Source organism: Nelumbo lutea, chromosome 1 (assembly GCF_056320005.1).
Source record: "Nelumbo lutea isolate HS-2025 chromosome 1, American lotus-T2T, whole genome shotgun sequence".
NCBI classification, from domain to species: domain Eukaryota; kingdom Viridiplantae; phylum Streptophyta; class Magnoliopsida; order Proteales; family Nelumbonaceae; genus Nelumbo; species Nelumbo lutea.
In genome coordinates, this window is record NC_142684.1 from 127,539,363 (window position 1) to 127,555,879 (window position 16,517).

Sequence of the window (16,517 nt, forward strand, 5' to 3'; positions counted from 1 at the left end):
TTGGACAGTTTTGTATGCCCTTAGCTTCATTCAGAATGATGAATTTTATGAGTTTATTGTAAATGAATAAAAGTGCATATTTGATTCATGTTCCCTTGGTATGTTTTTGTGTAATACCCTTAAACTGGACACTTAATGAGACTTGTGTTAGTTTAGAATGTTCATAGCCAGTGGGTCGGTCTGGGGAGACCTATCCTGATAAGGCTGACACTGTTGTTCCACCAAGTCGGTTGGGGTGGCCTGTCTCAGCTGCCAGGGTGAGACCCTAGTTACATACAGTATAGGATTAATTGAATCTTTGAACTGGACCAGATTTCCAGTTTTGCCCTGGACTTTGGAGATTGATGGGCGAAACTGAGAAGTTACACCCGACCCCTAGACTCGATTATGATACTGCACTAAGAGTCGGATTGGGCCGTCTTTGATGTACCAATCAGTGAGATCCTTAGCGGGGGTCAAAACCTGGGTATGTTGGGACAGTCTGAGAATTCATCTGAGTGGGTGATCATAGTGATAGGATCAGCCCCTTTGTCGGACAAAGGTAGTGATCGGGGATGCACTCTCACTGATGGAAACCAAGACAGCTGGCAACTGATTTCAATCATTGAGATTTGTTTTGCTATGTATATGTTATGGTTTCTAAAATGTTTGCAAAAGGTTTTAATTCCCGGGATCCATATAAGTAGAGAGTGGAACACTGTTCCTTGCAGCCGAGGGAGAGGTCCTCTCTTGTCGGGTAGTGTATGATCATTATGGGCTGAGAGGTTAAGTGTAAGACCATTGAGGATAATACCTGATGGGCTAATCTTGCATTTGCCCACAGTCCCTGGGTGTTACAAGGTGGCTTGGCCCAGAGACCACTTAGGGTAAGTGTTGGGTCCATAGAGCCCATTTGATGGGTTTCAGGGGGTGCATTGTCCATAACAGTGTATTCGGCCAGGCCTTGTAACAAAGGTTGGGTCGAACCCATGTGGCTGATGTGTAGATCAATGCTTGGATCCCACGCCAAACAAGGAAGCCCAACTGGGCAGCAGTTAGGAAGGTTAAGTGAGCACATAAGCTTAATGGGCCTAAAGCCCATTTCGAACTGGACTTATTTAATAAGTTAAATATGGGCGAATTCTGAGATGGATCAGCAGATAGGATAGGGCCTTATCCACTCAGAGAGTCCAGATCTGAATATGATTTAGATCTAGAAACCTCCTAATGAGATTAGGAGAAGGCTGATCTAATCTACAGATAAGATAAGGGTTTATCCTTATCACCTAAAGAGAGGTTTGATCAAAATATGATTTGGATAAGCAACTCCTAATTGGATTAGAAGTTGATCTTTTAGGGTTACAAAGGAGGGGGCGGCAACCTTTAGAGGAAACACATTATCAAATCCTCCTCAGAGTTGAAATCAGAGAAGAAAGATTTCTGCAATCCCTGCAAAGATCTTTCTTGCCGCCTCCTTCCTGCAGCCGCCAGACATCCAGTTCGATCTCCAGTTGTGGGAGAAGTCAAGATTCGATCTTGACATCAGTTCTTTGAGAAAGAATTGATAGGAAGCTGTGCTCACGTGCCATTCTGTTGTTTCTTGTGAATGACAGAATTCTTAGAGAAGAATACTACCGATTCTGCTCCATCCTACACTACGCCATCTTCAGTGGGAGCAGTCATTGGATCATTCCTTGGGCGTGAACACCTTCGTTGGGAGATACTTTTTCTCCGTATCAGGTGTAATCCTCTCCTACTCTTTTTGGTTCAGATCTGACTCTGTTTATGGTTCAAGATTGATCATTGAAAATATGATTTTCTAAATAGGGAATGCGATTCCCAGTTGAAAGGGAGAGAAAAGTTTTTGAAATTCGCCCCTTTATTCCGCAAAATTTGGGCGCCCATACGATGGATCTCTCATTCCTTCACTTGAACCTCCTCACTCATAATTAGATGCCATTATATTTAACAGAATTGGTGAAAAGATATTTTTATCCCTCATTATGCTTCAAATTTTCAAAGAAAACCAGAGCTATAGTTTTTGTGATCAGTGTGACGTCTTGTTGGAAGACATAGATTAAAGGGGCCTCAGCCTGAAATTGACAAGAAATTTGGGGCAGATTAAAGGACCTCAGTGTTTTGGAAGACCAAAAAACAGAAACTGGAAGCATGATGACATGGCTTTTTTGGTTTGTAAAGAGTGAGGATTTTTGGATAGTTGGATACAATCATCCAAAAACATGTTGAAGGTATTTATTTTCCTCACCTGCAACAAAATGGTTTGAAGTTTGAAATGGCAACAAACCAAAGTCTTGGATGTTCCATCCAGTTATCAAGCTAAACCTAGGAGTAGAGTATCGGAATAACCACATTTTTTTTGCTACAAGGAGTACAAGCTAAAAATCATGATGTGGTAAACATAGGGGTAGTGAGAGATGGTACGAATAATGGTTAACACTCAGAAACACATTGTTTATGTTAAATGAATCAATCATGGCAATTCAAGGAACTAGTAGATGGAGAACCATATACTATGTGATCGAACTACCCCTAAATTTTACAATAACTACACATCCATCTGAATTCTTTTGCTAAATAGAAAATTCTAGTATATTTGTAACAACTACTTCTGAATCCTAGAAAAACCATACTGAAACATAGCTTCTAATTATGTCATTCAAATAGATAGGAATCACTTGTCTTTCAATTCCTTCCAATGCTGTATATGCACTCTCGATCTATAACATTGAGGAAAAAAAGTCAAAAGAATAAAGGGTGAAAGACTCAACAACCCTTCTGATGGTAGGCTGATTCTGCAGTTCTTTGGTTTGTGTCAATAGTCCTGTGTCTTGCTACAAGATTCCATCGTACAGTTCCATTCCAGGGATTCCCATTATGAACTGTTCTTCAACCTACTTACAGTTTTCTTGTTTGTGTGAACAATGCTACTAGGATTGTTGGATGTAAGTGTTGCTGTTTGTGAGAAATCACACCATGGATTCCATCTTGTAGTTTGATAGAAGAAATTCATGGGATGTATACAACTACTTTCTTCAACCTCCCAAACTGTTTCTAGAGATTATGTCTTGCAGTTGTCAAAAAGAGGGGCAATATTGGGTTTCTTGAAAAATTTTAATAACATTCAATAGTTTATATAACGGGGTCTTAATGGATTGCTAACAGAAGGGAGGTATATGTCTGATGATTTCATGTCACAAGGGAGGTCTTATTTGGGGCTGAGTTGTAATCGTAAAATTTTTGGGGGTCAAAATCCCTTGTTAAAAGGATTGGACCATTGTATCAATAAAACACTTTTCAAAGTTAATAGAAGTTATTGTTTCCTATCCGCCGCCGCCGCCACCCCCCGCCCCGAAAAAAAAAAAAATTATAAAATAAAATAAAGTTGATTGTTAAAGAGATAGCCTACCCTAAGGGATCCTTTTAATACATTACCTGTTCTGCAGTACTGAAAACCCAGTTATTCAAATAGGGAATTGCCCAATCTTCATAGAATTGACTGCAATGCTTGTAAGATTGATGTTTGGCAAGGTTCTAATCCCATCAGAGTCTCAGTTGAAGTACCAGATCATTGGACTACCAATTTCAGGCAATTGTTTTGGCAGGATCAGGGTCAGAGATCTTTTTTAGATCTCACCCTGAGATTTTTTTTCTTCCCTTCGGTTGATCTTTCTTTTCAATTACTTCAGAAATTGAACCTTATAAATAATACCATGAAGGCTTCCTGGTACACTTCTTTCATTTTTTCCTTAACTTTTTTTAGAAAAAATTAATTATTCCTTTTTGTTTTTTCCTTAATATTTAGTTACTTTTTGTACTTTAATTAAAAAATAAATTAATAGTAAGATCCGTATACTTCTTTCTTTTGCGACCTATGTTCCTATTGTGGGGTAAATTACATAGACCCCCCCGGTACTAATGGGTCAGTGGCAATTACCCCCTGAACTTTTCATTTGCAACAAAGACCGCCTGAACTTACACTCTATGACAAATATCCTCTGCTAGATTTCTGTCAGTTAACTTTGAAAAGATTATCGTTCAACTGTTTAAAATTTTTTAAATCCCCAAACTACTCTTCTTATTTATTGAACGATTTATGAGCCGATTTGTTTTCTAAATATAATATTGAAGTCCTCTCGGTTACTCCCAATAGATTCTTGCAGATTTCTGGCTGGATTCAATTTTCAGATGAAATGGTAGAGGTTTCTTTCTGATAGATATGAATTTAAGGTATCATTTGGTTTTTCTTGATTTATTGGAGAAAGAAGTGGATAATTTTTATATTTTAAGATAAAGAGAGATTGGTGTCAGTGAAATGAAACCAGAAGTTAAAGAGAAAAGGGTAGGGAAAAGAAAATAAGAAAAGTTCAGGTGGGTATTTTGGTAATTTAACATATTCTGTCATCTGACTTAACGGCCGGGGGGTATTTGTCACAAATTAAAGTTTAGGGGGTAATTGTCACTGACCCCATAGTACCCGGGGGGTCTTTGTAATTTGCCCTTTTTATACTTGTTAACTTGGTCCATTTGGCATTAATTCTGCTGAGTTTCAATTTAAATTGAATTGCAAGTCACCAAAGCTTTTTTGAGTTTCCTGGCTTTAAAGCAATGCTGCTTGGAGGATAAATTAAACAGAACTATCAGAAGGAACATGTAGGACTGGGTGTGGCAAGCATATATTAATTTATTTTGTAAAGTGTCTCAAAATTATTATGCCTATTTTTAGTTAGGTATAAAATTTTGGTTTTTGTGGCAATGTTGGTCTCCCAAATATAGGAAACATGTTGAAGATGTTGGAATTGTCAAATAGAAATGTTGTAAAAATTATAAACATGGAAATATTAGTAGAAATATAAAATGATATTTTATGAAATAATAAAAGAAGCATACAAAAATTCCTTTAGATAATTATCTTGTTCCAAGCCATTAGACAAAGCCATGGAACTAAGGTTAATAGATAAAACAATACTCTATAAAGTTGTCCTGTAGACTTTAAGAGTTAAAACTACATAGTAGTGTAAGGTGAAGCAGAGAAGACTACATCAGCCCTTGACCAACTTGGCTCCAAATCAACTTATCCCTTGATGCCCCTTACTTTGCTAATTCTTGCCTTCCAGTCTGCTAACAGCCATGGAACCCATATAACTTTTGCTTGTAGCTCCTTATTAGTCTTTGTATGCTTGTAGATCTCTTAAAACATTTTTATAATTCCAGGCTACATCCTGTTTTCACATTTTTTTGGCAAGTAACTAGAAACAGGTGATTTTTTACTCAATTATGAATTTAAACTGTAAACTTTATGTATATCAGGATGTACCATGAGGCAATCTCATATTATGAGAAAGCACTTGCCTTATCAACCAGAAGTTTGAGCACTTATGCAGGTCTGGCATACACTTACCATCTACAGGTACTTGAAATGTTCCAGTCATTTCTGGTTTATTATTTAGCAGAAAGTAACATTTCTACTGTGGTGGTATTATGCATGAGAAGATTTTAGATTGAAGTATAGACAATTTCATACCCAGTGCAGTAGATTATTTTTCTTTCATTTTAAAGCATTTTCTATACGGCTCTTTAATGAAAGGGGGTTTGTGAAGGAATTGATCAGAATATTATTAATACTTTGGGTTTTGGAAAAATTCATTACAATATGATGTGGTAGTGATACTTCATTTTGTACACAAATGGTAAAGATACATACAGGGGAAATTAGTATGTAACAAATATTTTAAAATTTTTGTATGCAACTTGAAGTTTCAGCTACTCTGTTTCTCTAAGTTACATATTATAAATCTCCTATGGGAGGTGGCTGTTAACATGCCATTCGGGAACAGTGCAGTAGTTTGTGGCTGTTAACATGCTTGTGATGTAGGAGCATCTGAAGGGAGCTACAACCATGCAATAATAAATCATATCTCTACAGGAATATTAAGAAATGCTACATTAATGCTTCACCAAATTATAATTATATTGTCAAGGGAAAAATGCAAGAAAATTTCTTCAGAAACTTGTAAGTTCCTTAGCTAGCAAGAAGTGGTTAGGAGCATTAGTTGCAAGAGAATTCCTTGGGAAGATTCTACAATTCTTAGGGAGGGGGGAGAGGGGGGGGGGAGTGAGTTGGGTGGCATATAAAGCTTGATTGGTTGGGTGACATTGTGGTTTATTGAGGAGCTTTGAGCTTTCTCTTTATTCACCTCTCTAGCTTGGTTTTACGCAAACCACAGTTAGTTTGAGACTTTGAGTTGAATTTTGCTACCTAAGGGCTAGGCCTGGGCTCAGCCCGAAATGAAAAAGCCAAAACTTTTGGGTCCAAGCCCAGCCTGAGGACTGAAAACCTAAGCCCCAGCCTGTGTAAAATTGCTGGCTGGGTTGGTGCAGGTTGGGTCGTGCCCGCCCAAGTTGCACCCCTAGAAGAAACTGATTTTTTAGATTCCTTCACTAGGGGTACTTTCTGAACTTTTGGGTGATTTGGATTTTGGTCAATATGACTTTTCCGAAAGTTATTTTGGTTTATTTTTTATAAATTATAAGTAGTTATTTTAGTTTATTAATGTCATAGGGATAGGATTAATCATGTTAAATGATCAAAGTAGTTAAAAAATCTTCTAAAACTTTGAAGAGTTTGGTTACAATCACATTAGTTTTCCTTGGGCTGTTTTCTAGGGGTAAAGGTTGTCCATTTTGTGTGATTTTGGTCTCATTGGTTAGGTTATTTAATCCTATGAGACCATGTTCTTGTAAACATAATGCATTTTTAGAGTTATTGCCATTTTATTCTTAGGATGTTAGTGTTGTAGTAGGATTAAAAGTGGATTACAAAGTTATTTTTGGAGTTTTAAGTCCTAATTTGACTGTCTTTATGAGATATTATGTGTTAAATCTGAAGTCTGAGAAAGCAAAAAGGATTTGAGTGTAGCTATTCTCTAAATTGCTATAGTCTGTTTCTTGCTTTCTGTCCTTTAAATGCAGTTGAATTGTTTGAATATCTGATTCAAGGATTGAAGTATCAATACGATACATCCGATAAGGGGCGTATTGTATTGGTATCGATTACAAGGGATACATGATATGCTATGATTAGGTCCTTGTCCATTGAATTGGGCGTATCAGACTGATAAACACCTGTATTGACTCGTATCGTGTGTATCAGCCAATACAAACTGATACAGGGTGATACCGACTGCTACACTGACTGCATTGCATATGCATCTCTATTAAAAAAAGGCACAAGTGGCATGATTTGGTCTTGGTCGTCTAGTGCCCAAGCCTTAAATACATCTTCTAACCACTGAGCTATCTTTTATCTTTTGATAATAGATGAAATAAAATAACTTTTGGATGGGGATGAAGAAGGTATAGGTGGAGTGTTCAGGGATGAAGAAGGTTGACCATGTATTCGGGTCCTATTGGATGGGAGAATTCTCTGAGAGCAGAAATATTGGCAGTCTTGGAAGGGATTAAAAGAGCCCAACAGCTGAATATCAGAAAACTGTTGGTGGAAGGTGACTCTAGGCTGGCTATTAGTTGGTTGCAGAAGGAAGATTTCAGTTTGTGGAGATACTTAAATGAGAAAAAGAAAATTAAACAGCTGTCTCAAAAATATGGAAATTCATTTTCAGTGTACTAAGAGGAGTGCCAATTCTTTGTCAGACTTTTTGGCCAAACAAGGGGTGGGAAGAACTAATCTTTTTTGGGTAATGTTGTAATCTGAAGTCTACTTTTAGGGAGGGTTAAGAGATTTTACCCCTCCCATCTGTTGTATCTTTCTTTTTTACTCTTATTGTTAATAAAAGTTTCTGTTATTTATAAAAAAATGAAATAAAATTACTTTTGTTAACTTCAATGTCCACAGGGTGAAAGATGAAAAACTGTTTTTCACTATGAAAGAAAATGAGAAACAGTATATAGTACCTTGTGATTTGTAATCCAAACCAACCCTTAACTATTGCAGAGCTGTTCTTCCTTCTCTGAACTCAAAGAACAAAACAAGAGAAGAGAATCCACCCTACCAATAGCATCTTTCTTCTTTCTAACCTCTTTTTTTTCATCTCTAACAACAACAGAAAAAAAGAAAAACTTCCTCCCTACATACAAAAGAAACCTTTTATATGTAAAACCCGCCTTAACTTAAAGCAGAGACTGCATGAACCATTAGATTAACCTAATCTGATGGTTGAAAAATAAGACAATCCCAGCATCAACCACAGAGGTATGAACATCATTGGTAACACTGCATATCGTTAATATTTTTCCCTTGCTGAAAAAAGGTTATGCATTAGCCTTTAGGAACACACTGATCAAGTAACCTAAGATTTTTTTGGTAATACTTACTGCCATTTCTAAATCTTAATTTAGTCTTCTACATCCAGAATTAGTTTTCTTTGTTTATGCTTGAACCTCCTATGCTGATATTTATATTTTTAGATCAATATTAATGGTCATAATTCTTTTTTTTGCAGGATAATTTCAATGCCGCAATTACATATTACCACAAGGTAAAGTACTGGCGACTATTGTGAGGATTATTTAATTGTTATTTTATAGTTGCTGTAAGTGGGTTGTCCTCTTAAGATGCTGTCAGATAGTTATTTTCTTTCTTTCTTTTTAGCTTATTTCTAGGGAGTGCCCCTAGGGGCATACTTGTAATTTCCATTCATTTTATATTAAGTTAATATAAATAATGAACTGGCAGCAGCCAGGAGAAGGTTTTCTTTTTCTCTCAATCGTATCTTCCTCTTCTTCTCTTTCTCTCTCTCGTCTCTCTCTCTCTCTCTCTCTCCATGAATGATTACATGGTATCAAAGCAAGGTTCTGGACTATAAAAGAATTTCAGTCTCTCCTATTTGAACCTACTTCGTCCTCTTTTCCTTCTTTGATTTCTTGGACGTGGAAGGCAGAGAAACCCTAGCAGACTACTTGCGGCTCTTCCTTTGGGTTTTTCCTTGGTCGTAATATCAAGAAACCCTAGTTGAAGAAGGGCGATGTAGAAAAACACTCCCCTTCTTTTCTGTTCGATGCTGTGAAGTCAGTTTCTAGTTGGCACCTTCATACAGGTGCTGGACAGGGTATGTGTTCTTGTTTTTTTGTTTTTGGCCAATGGTGTGAAGGCCTTATTCCTTGGTTCTATACATTCATTTGGATGTTGGATTGTTAGACTATATGGGCTGTAGTCGGACTGATAGTATACTATTCTAACGTCTGCCTTGGCTGGTGTTGGATTGATTACCGGGTTGGTTTAATGACTGAACCATCACAGAGTTGATTTCAGCAGTTTTTTGTTGTCTTTTCCACATCCAAGAAGTAAATTTCTTGAGGCTTGGTATTTTGTTTGTGGTTGTTGTGTAGTTGTGTGGGATTTAGACTGATTTCAGCAGTAATCTATGGCAAACTATGATTTAACCTCATTGGGGGTTACACCGACCCGCATCACAACTGGTATGGGAGGTGAAAACATGATGTTTCCCATGACCATTACCCCTTTAAATGGTCTAAACTACTTGGAGTGGGCTAAAAGTGTAAAACTTTATGTAATGGCAAGGGGAAAAGCTGGTTACATAAATGGAAGGGTGAAAGAACCCAAGAATAAGACAGTTGAACATGATAGGTGGGACCAAGAAAACAGTATGGTGATGTCTTGGCTCCTTGCAGCCATGGAACCTGATGTGAAGAAGAACTTTATGTGGGCAGACATCGCTAGTGAGATCTGGGAATAGGCCAAAATTACCTATTTTGAGCAAATGCATTATGCCAAGGTTTACCAGTTGCAAGCTGAATCCTCAACTTGTAAACAGGGAAATCGTAGTTTGTCTTCCTATTATTCAGCCTTTACTTCTATATGGAAAGAATTGGATCATTATCAGGCTATAGAGTGGAAACATGATGACAATGCTAAGGCCTACAGGAAGCTGGTTTCTCAGCAGTGTGTGTTTGCCTTCTTGTTGGGATTGAACCCTGCCTATGAACCTTTGAGAGTTCAGATCCTAGGAAGCAAAGAGTTGTCGCCGGTTCATGAGGTATACTCCCTTGTTCAATCGGAAGAAAGTAGGCGGAGTGTGATGGTTACAGCTGAGGGGGAGCAACAAGTTGCTTTGGCTGCGATGAGTAATAACATGGGGAAGAAAAGTGACACCAAGAAGGCTAATGATAAAGACAAGTTGTTTTGTACCCATTGTCGGCACTCACGGCATACATGTGACACATGTTGGGACATTCATGGGAAACCCAAGTGGGCAGTGAAGAACCAAGAACGGGGTAAAGGGCAAGGTCAGAAGAAGATGAACACAGCACATAATGCAGTACATGTGGCAACCCAAGATACTTAGGTTGCCAATACTAATCGGGACCATCTTAATAATTTTGACCCCAAGGAAGATTTAATGAATTCCTTCAGAGACCACTTGGAGTCTTATGGTAGGGCTTTCCGACAGATGGATAGCTCAGTCACTAGTACTCCCTCTACTTCATTTGCATCTACATTAGGTAATACGGCTTCTGCATTCCATGTCACTCCCATTGGTTTCCCTTGGATCATTGACTCAGGGGCCTCTAACCACATGACCAGTAAGCTGAACTTGTTTCAGACTTACAACCTTTTGTCAGGAAGGGATAAAGTGAGGATTGCAGATGGTTCATTCTCCTCCATTGCAGGCCAAGGATCAATATCTCTTCCCCATGGCCTTAACTTGAATTGTGTGTTGCATGTCCCTCAACTTCCTATAAATTTGTTTTCAATTAGTAGTTTCACAAGCTCCTTAAACTGTAGTGTAACCTTTTTTCTTGGCTCATATGTTTTTCAAGACCTAACTTCTGGGAGGACGATTGGTAGAGGGAGCCTAGTGGATGGTCTCTACATTCTCGACAACAAAGCTGGTCTCTCGGTGTCATCCTCAGATTTACATATTCAGTCAAATAAGAGTCAATTTTTTTTGTGGCATAGTCGGTTAGGTCATGTTTCTTTTGAAATAGTAAAGTTTTTGTTTCCGGTTTTATTTAAGTCATGTTCAGTGTTAGAGTTCCAGTGTCAAACATGTCAGTTGAGCAAACAATGTAGAACAACTTTTCACTCAAATTATAAAAGATCAAGTGTTCATTTTCATGTTGTATATTCTGATGTATGGGGGCCTACTATTGTAATCTCTGAGGGTGGATATAAGTACTTTATCACATTGATTGATGACTACTCTCACTATACATGGGTATTCCCTATGCGTAGTAGAAACGAAGCTCCAAAGATTGTGAAAGACTTCCAGAGGATGGTATTTACGCAGTTCCATGTTGAAATACAGATCTTCCAATCTGACAATGCAAAATAATACTTCCATGGTGAGCTCAATGAGTTATTTGTCTCCCACAGATCTATTCATAGGAGCTCATGTGCCAGAACATCACAACAAAATGGTGTTGTAGAAAGAAAAAACAGACACCTCCTTGAGGTAGCTCGTGGGATGATGTTACACATGAATGTTCCAAAAAGGTTTTGGATGGATGCTAGCTGCTTATGTCATCAATTGCATGCCCTCCAAAGTGCTGAACTACAGGGCCCCTCATCAGTTGTTGTTCCCTCAGTCCCCTTTATTTTCCATTACCATGAGAGTTTTTGGTTGTCGTGCCTTTGTCCATGATTTGTCTCTGTCTCGAGGTAAGTTAGACCCTCGGTCCATTCCTTGTATCTTTCTAGGGTATCCCTCCTCTCAAAAAGGGTATTGGTGCTTTGATCCCGTTAGTCATAAGTTTTTTGAGTCTATGGATGTGTCATTCTTTGAGTCTGAGCCATTCTTCCCTGCTTCTCCTCAGGGGGAGAGTAGTAGTGTGGAAGAGGATAAGTAGGTTCAGGTCCGCCAAGTCTTTCTTCCTTCTATTCTGGACCTTGCTCCCTTTCGTGTCTTCCAACGTACACGTCGTAAAGATCAACAATGTGATAGAGATGTGGAGTGGCCAAACATTGAGCAACCGACACCGTTAGACTCCCAGGAGGTAAGTCCAATACCTGTTGCACCTATTGATACCCCTACTCCTACTGTGGATGACCTTGACATTCCTATTGCTCAAAGAAAGGGAGTCAGGTCATGCACTACCAAACACCCCATTACCCAGTTTGTCTGCTATGATCACATTTTCCCCTCATACCGAGCCTTTCTATCTGTAGTTGATTGCATCCTTGTTCCCAGAAATGTTGTAGAAGCCTTAAAATGCTCCGAATGGATATATGCCATGAAGGAAGAGATTAATGCTCTTCATAAAAATCAAACTTGGGAATTGGTGGATCTTCCAAAGGGGAAAGACCCTGTGAGGTGTAAGTGGGTGTTTACAGTTAAACACAAGGCAGACGGAGCAGTTGAAAGGTACAAAGCAAGATTAGTAGCAAAGGGTACACTCAAGTGTATGGGGTTGACTATGATGAGACTTTTGCTCCAGTAGCTAAGATGAACTTAATTAGGGTTCTCTTGTCATTAGCTACTAATTTTGATTGGGAATTGCTTCAACTGGACATAAGGAATGCTTTTTTGAATGGTGACTTAGAAGAGGAAGTATACATGGTTCAACCCCCCGGATTCTGTGCCAAGGGAAGTGAAAATAAGGGGTGCAAGTTGAGAAAGTCAATTTATGGTTTAAAACAATCTCACAGAGCTTGGTTTAGTAAGTTTCACATGGCAGTTCAGTAGATGGGCTTCAAACAATGTTAGTCTGATCATACACTCTTTGTGAAGAGATGTCAAGAACATGTTGCTATATTGATAGTGTATGTGGATGATATCATCATTACAGGAAGTTGGAGTTCAGAAATACAAAAATTGAAACAATTCATTGCATCTAAATTTGAAGTGAAAGATTTAGGTTCCCTGAAGTATTTCCTTGGAATTGAAGTCGCCCGCTCAGAAAAGGGTATCTTCATTTCTCAAAGGAAATACACCCTTGATCTATTACAGGACACAGGCAAATTAGGTGCAAGGCCAGTAGATACTCCCATGGATGTTGACCACAAGTTGGGTGACTTTGATGGTGAACCTCTGAAAAATGTGAAACAGTTTCAAAGGTTAGTGGGAAAACTGATTTATTTGTCCATGACTCATCCAGACATTGCCTATTCAGTGGGGGTTCTAAGCCAATTCATGCACTCTCCTAAGAAACCACACATGGAGGCCGTAGAGAGAGTTCTTAGATACTTGAAAAAGTATCCCGGAACAAGTCTACTATTCAGTAAAATAATCACCTAAAGGTTGAAGTCTTTACAAATGCTGATTGGGCAGGTGCTGTGGATGACAGAAAGTCCACAAGTGGGTATTGCACATTTGTGGGAGGAAACCTAGTGACCTGGAAAAGCAAGAAACAAAGTGTGGTAGCAAGATCACGTGCTGAAGCTGAATATAGAGCTATGGCACATGGGGTGACTGAAGTCCTTTGGCTAAATAATCTTCTAGGGGAGCTTGGAGTTGTTCATAATCCTATGTCTCTTTACTATGACAACAAGGCAGCCATAAACATCGCCAGCAACCCTGTCCTACATGAGAGGACCAAGCACATTGAGGTGGAAAGGGAAATCTGCATCCCTTATTTCAACTCCAAGGAACAACTCACTGATGTCCTCACAAAAGGGCTTCCATACTCGTGGCACAATGAGTTATGTGACAAGCTGGGCATGATAGACATATTCAACCCAACTTGAGGGGGAGTGTTGTGAGGATTATTTAATTATTATTTTATAGTTGCTGTTAGTGGGTTGTCCTCTTAAGACGTTGTCAATTAGTTATTTTATTTCTTTCTTATTAGTTTGTTTCTAGGGAGTGCTGCCAGGGGCATACTTGTAATTTCCATTCTTTTTATATTAAGTTAATATAAATAATGAACCGGCGGCAGCCAGGAGAAGGTTTTTTTTTTTTCTCTCAATCGTATCTTCCTCTTCTTCTCTCTCTCTCTCTCGTCTCTCTCTCTCTCCATGAATGATTACAGCGACCTTACGTCTGCTGTTAATGAAAACATGATATGGTCTTCTTTTGATGGAATTTCAACATTTTTTGATCAGCTATGGAATTTCATCACTGCCTGCACTGAACTGAACCAACATTTCTTTCTTATGTAGAAAACTATAAGCAGTAGCCATCTGCATCTTATAGCTTACAAAATAAAGAGTAGTACTGTGGTAGCTAAAAATTTTGGATCCTATGTTTATGGAATTGGAACTTTGTATTTTAGGTTTTGTGGTTATGTACAAGATTGGTTTAACATGTCCTGCAACTGTTGTTTCCCAGCAGGCATTGTGGCTAAAACCGGATGATCAGTTTTGCACAGAGATGTTGACACTGGCTCTAGTGGATGAGTGCCGGCGTGGTTCGGATCACAAAACTGAATCTCGAAGAAGCGATGTCCATGCTTTGTAATCAAGAATTTTAATATATATTCAAACATACTGTAGTTAATCTGTCAAATAAGTAAGGTATGCGATGGTCTAGTGGTTTTATTCATTGTTATTACTACTATATTTTGAAGTTGTACTGTTGTAGAAAGCTCTTCTTCTGTATCTCCTGTTTGTAATTTCATTTTGACATGTGTTATGCCATTTAACTTATTTTTTTTCTCCTTGACTAGTTGAAAGAATGTGTGGGAAAATTGTGAGAGTTCATTCAATGAGACAGCCACAAGGTGGTGGCAAATAATGCCTGAGAGGGGAGTACTTTACACGCCGAGGGTGGTTGTTGGGACGGGCCAACTGTATGGGAGATCGATAAGAGGTCAATGACTTGATGGGCTCCGAAATGGTGGTAAGGTAACTCCCATTAATGCTGATAGATTACAAGAGGATACATGTGATGTGGATGGTGTTGGACTTATTGTTTTTTTTTGGCGTCCATCAGGTGATTGACATTCCACATTGTTATTGTAACCTAACCACCATAAATATCGTATGTCGGACTAATCTTAAAATAAAGCTCAGACCCGAAGGCGTCATACAAGTGGTTATACATCTTCTCAAGAAATAGTTTCTAGAAAGTGGTGTTTTCCACAATCCACACCGTGGTCCTTGAAAAAAGCGGGCCTAATTAATCTCTCTCTAAAAAAATACCACTTTTTTCAATACATGGTCATCTATTAAGAAACCCATTTCCAATGATGTGGGAATCTTATTAACCTTTCTAATATACTTTTCTGATTCCAATATGAGACCCACTTTTGAAAATGAAACAGGTGGTAATCAATTACAGATAAAACCTGATTCAATTTAGTAAATTAAATAAGAAATCAAGTGGAATTTCACGGTTTTACCAAATACGCGTAAACGGTGAATCTTAACAGAAGTAATAAACGGTGTGGGTAGGGTTGCAAATGGGTCGGATTCCATCTGATTTGCATATGGTTCGATCTCAAAAGAGCTGGATTTGGATATCCTTCTAAGTTAAATGCATTGATTGGGGGAAATTTGATCTATTAAGTTGCCTGGTTGAACTAAGATGTATTCCGAGTCGATATAATCAGATTCATTGTTTATATGTATGATGTAAAATATTTAGTTGTATCTTTTCATACTTAATTGCTATTTATTTATTTGTGATTCTTTATTTTACAATGTCTAAATATGTAAAATCATTTGTGCTAGTTGTCCTAATTGTATCTTCCCCATTTGCTTGACGATCAAAAGTTTAATCATCAAAAATTCAAAACCCTAATCCAGACTACTCATCGTGCAAGCTTGGATGGAAACTCCTTATTCGCTATTGGCGGCTCACTACGGCCCTCTGCTACCCGTTCCAACCTGACCTCTAAGAGAAACCTCAAGTGACAATCACTATTTATTTTGTTTATTTTTTGAGATAAGAACATTGATTAGTCTCTCTTGTAAGAACCAGATGCTAATTGAGATTAAGGACATGTTCGTTTCCTCTTAATTCTTATCTCTTAAAATGAATCTTTTAGTTTTAAGAGAAAATTGATTGTTCGTTTCCTCTTATCTCTTATCTCTTAAAGTGTAATCATACAACTTATTGTTTTTTAATGATACCCTCAAAAAGACAAACAAAAACTCTCATATATAGGGTCAAAATAGATATTTGATAGCTTTTAGAATTTAGAACAACATTCTTTGCATTTAGAGTTCAAAAGAAAGAAATTTTCACCAATACCAATATGCCTTTTTATGTAATTATTACATTTTCAAATGTTAGACTTTAGAGCAAACGAACAAGCCCTAATATAGAATGTCCTTGTTAGGGTTGCAAGTAAGTTGGGTTAGGTTGGGTTGAGTTCAACCCTGGCCCAACTAGAGTTGTTAAACTCCAACCCTAACTTCGACACAACCTAAAGTTTTTAGGTTGGGTTAGGATCTGGTTGGGCTTGGGTTGGTCTGACCGTCTGAGTTCTCTACTTACTGCTGCCAAATGTATTTGTTTTCTAGACCGTGTTCATGTTAATTCAATATTGGCATTATTAGTGTAAAAAAGAACATAGTTATCATTTTTGAAAAAAAAAAAAAGACTTTAAACTAAAAATTTTTTGGCATGTAGTATGCCTGTATGCGTATATCGATA

General features: G+C 38.0%; 1 protein-coding gene across 3 annotated transcripts in view; it reads left to right on the top strand.

Annotated features, from left to right (window-relative positions):
* Window positions 1–14,946, top strand: part of APC6 (anaphase promoting complex 6) — a 76,225-nt gene extending 61,279 nt beyond the window's left edge. Inside the window, exons 14-18 of one of the 3 annotated variants that reach the window (XR_016094920.1) lie at window positions 5,308–5,407; window positions 8,460–8,495; window positions 14,250–14,431; window positions 14,584–14,756; window positions 14,850–14,946. Coding sequence is in view for 1 of the 3 variants with exons in the window: in XM_088941295.1 (XP_088797421.1) it covers window positions 5,308–5,407; window positions 8,460–8,495; window positions 14,250–14,375 (262 nt within the window). In the remaining 2 variants the exon portion in view is untranslated. The other 2 variants (XR_016094916.1, XM_088941295.1) reach the window with 2 other exon arrangements.
* Window positions 14,947–16,517: the final 1,571 nt, after the last annotated feature.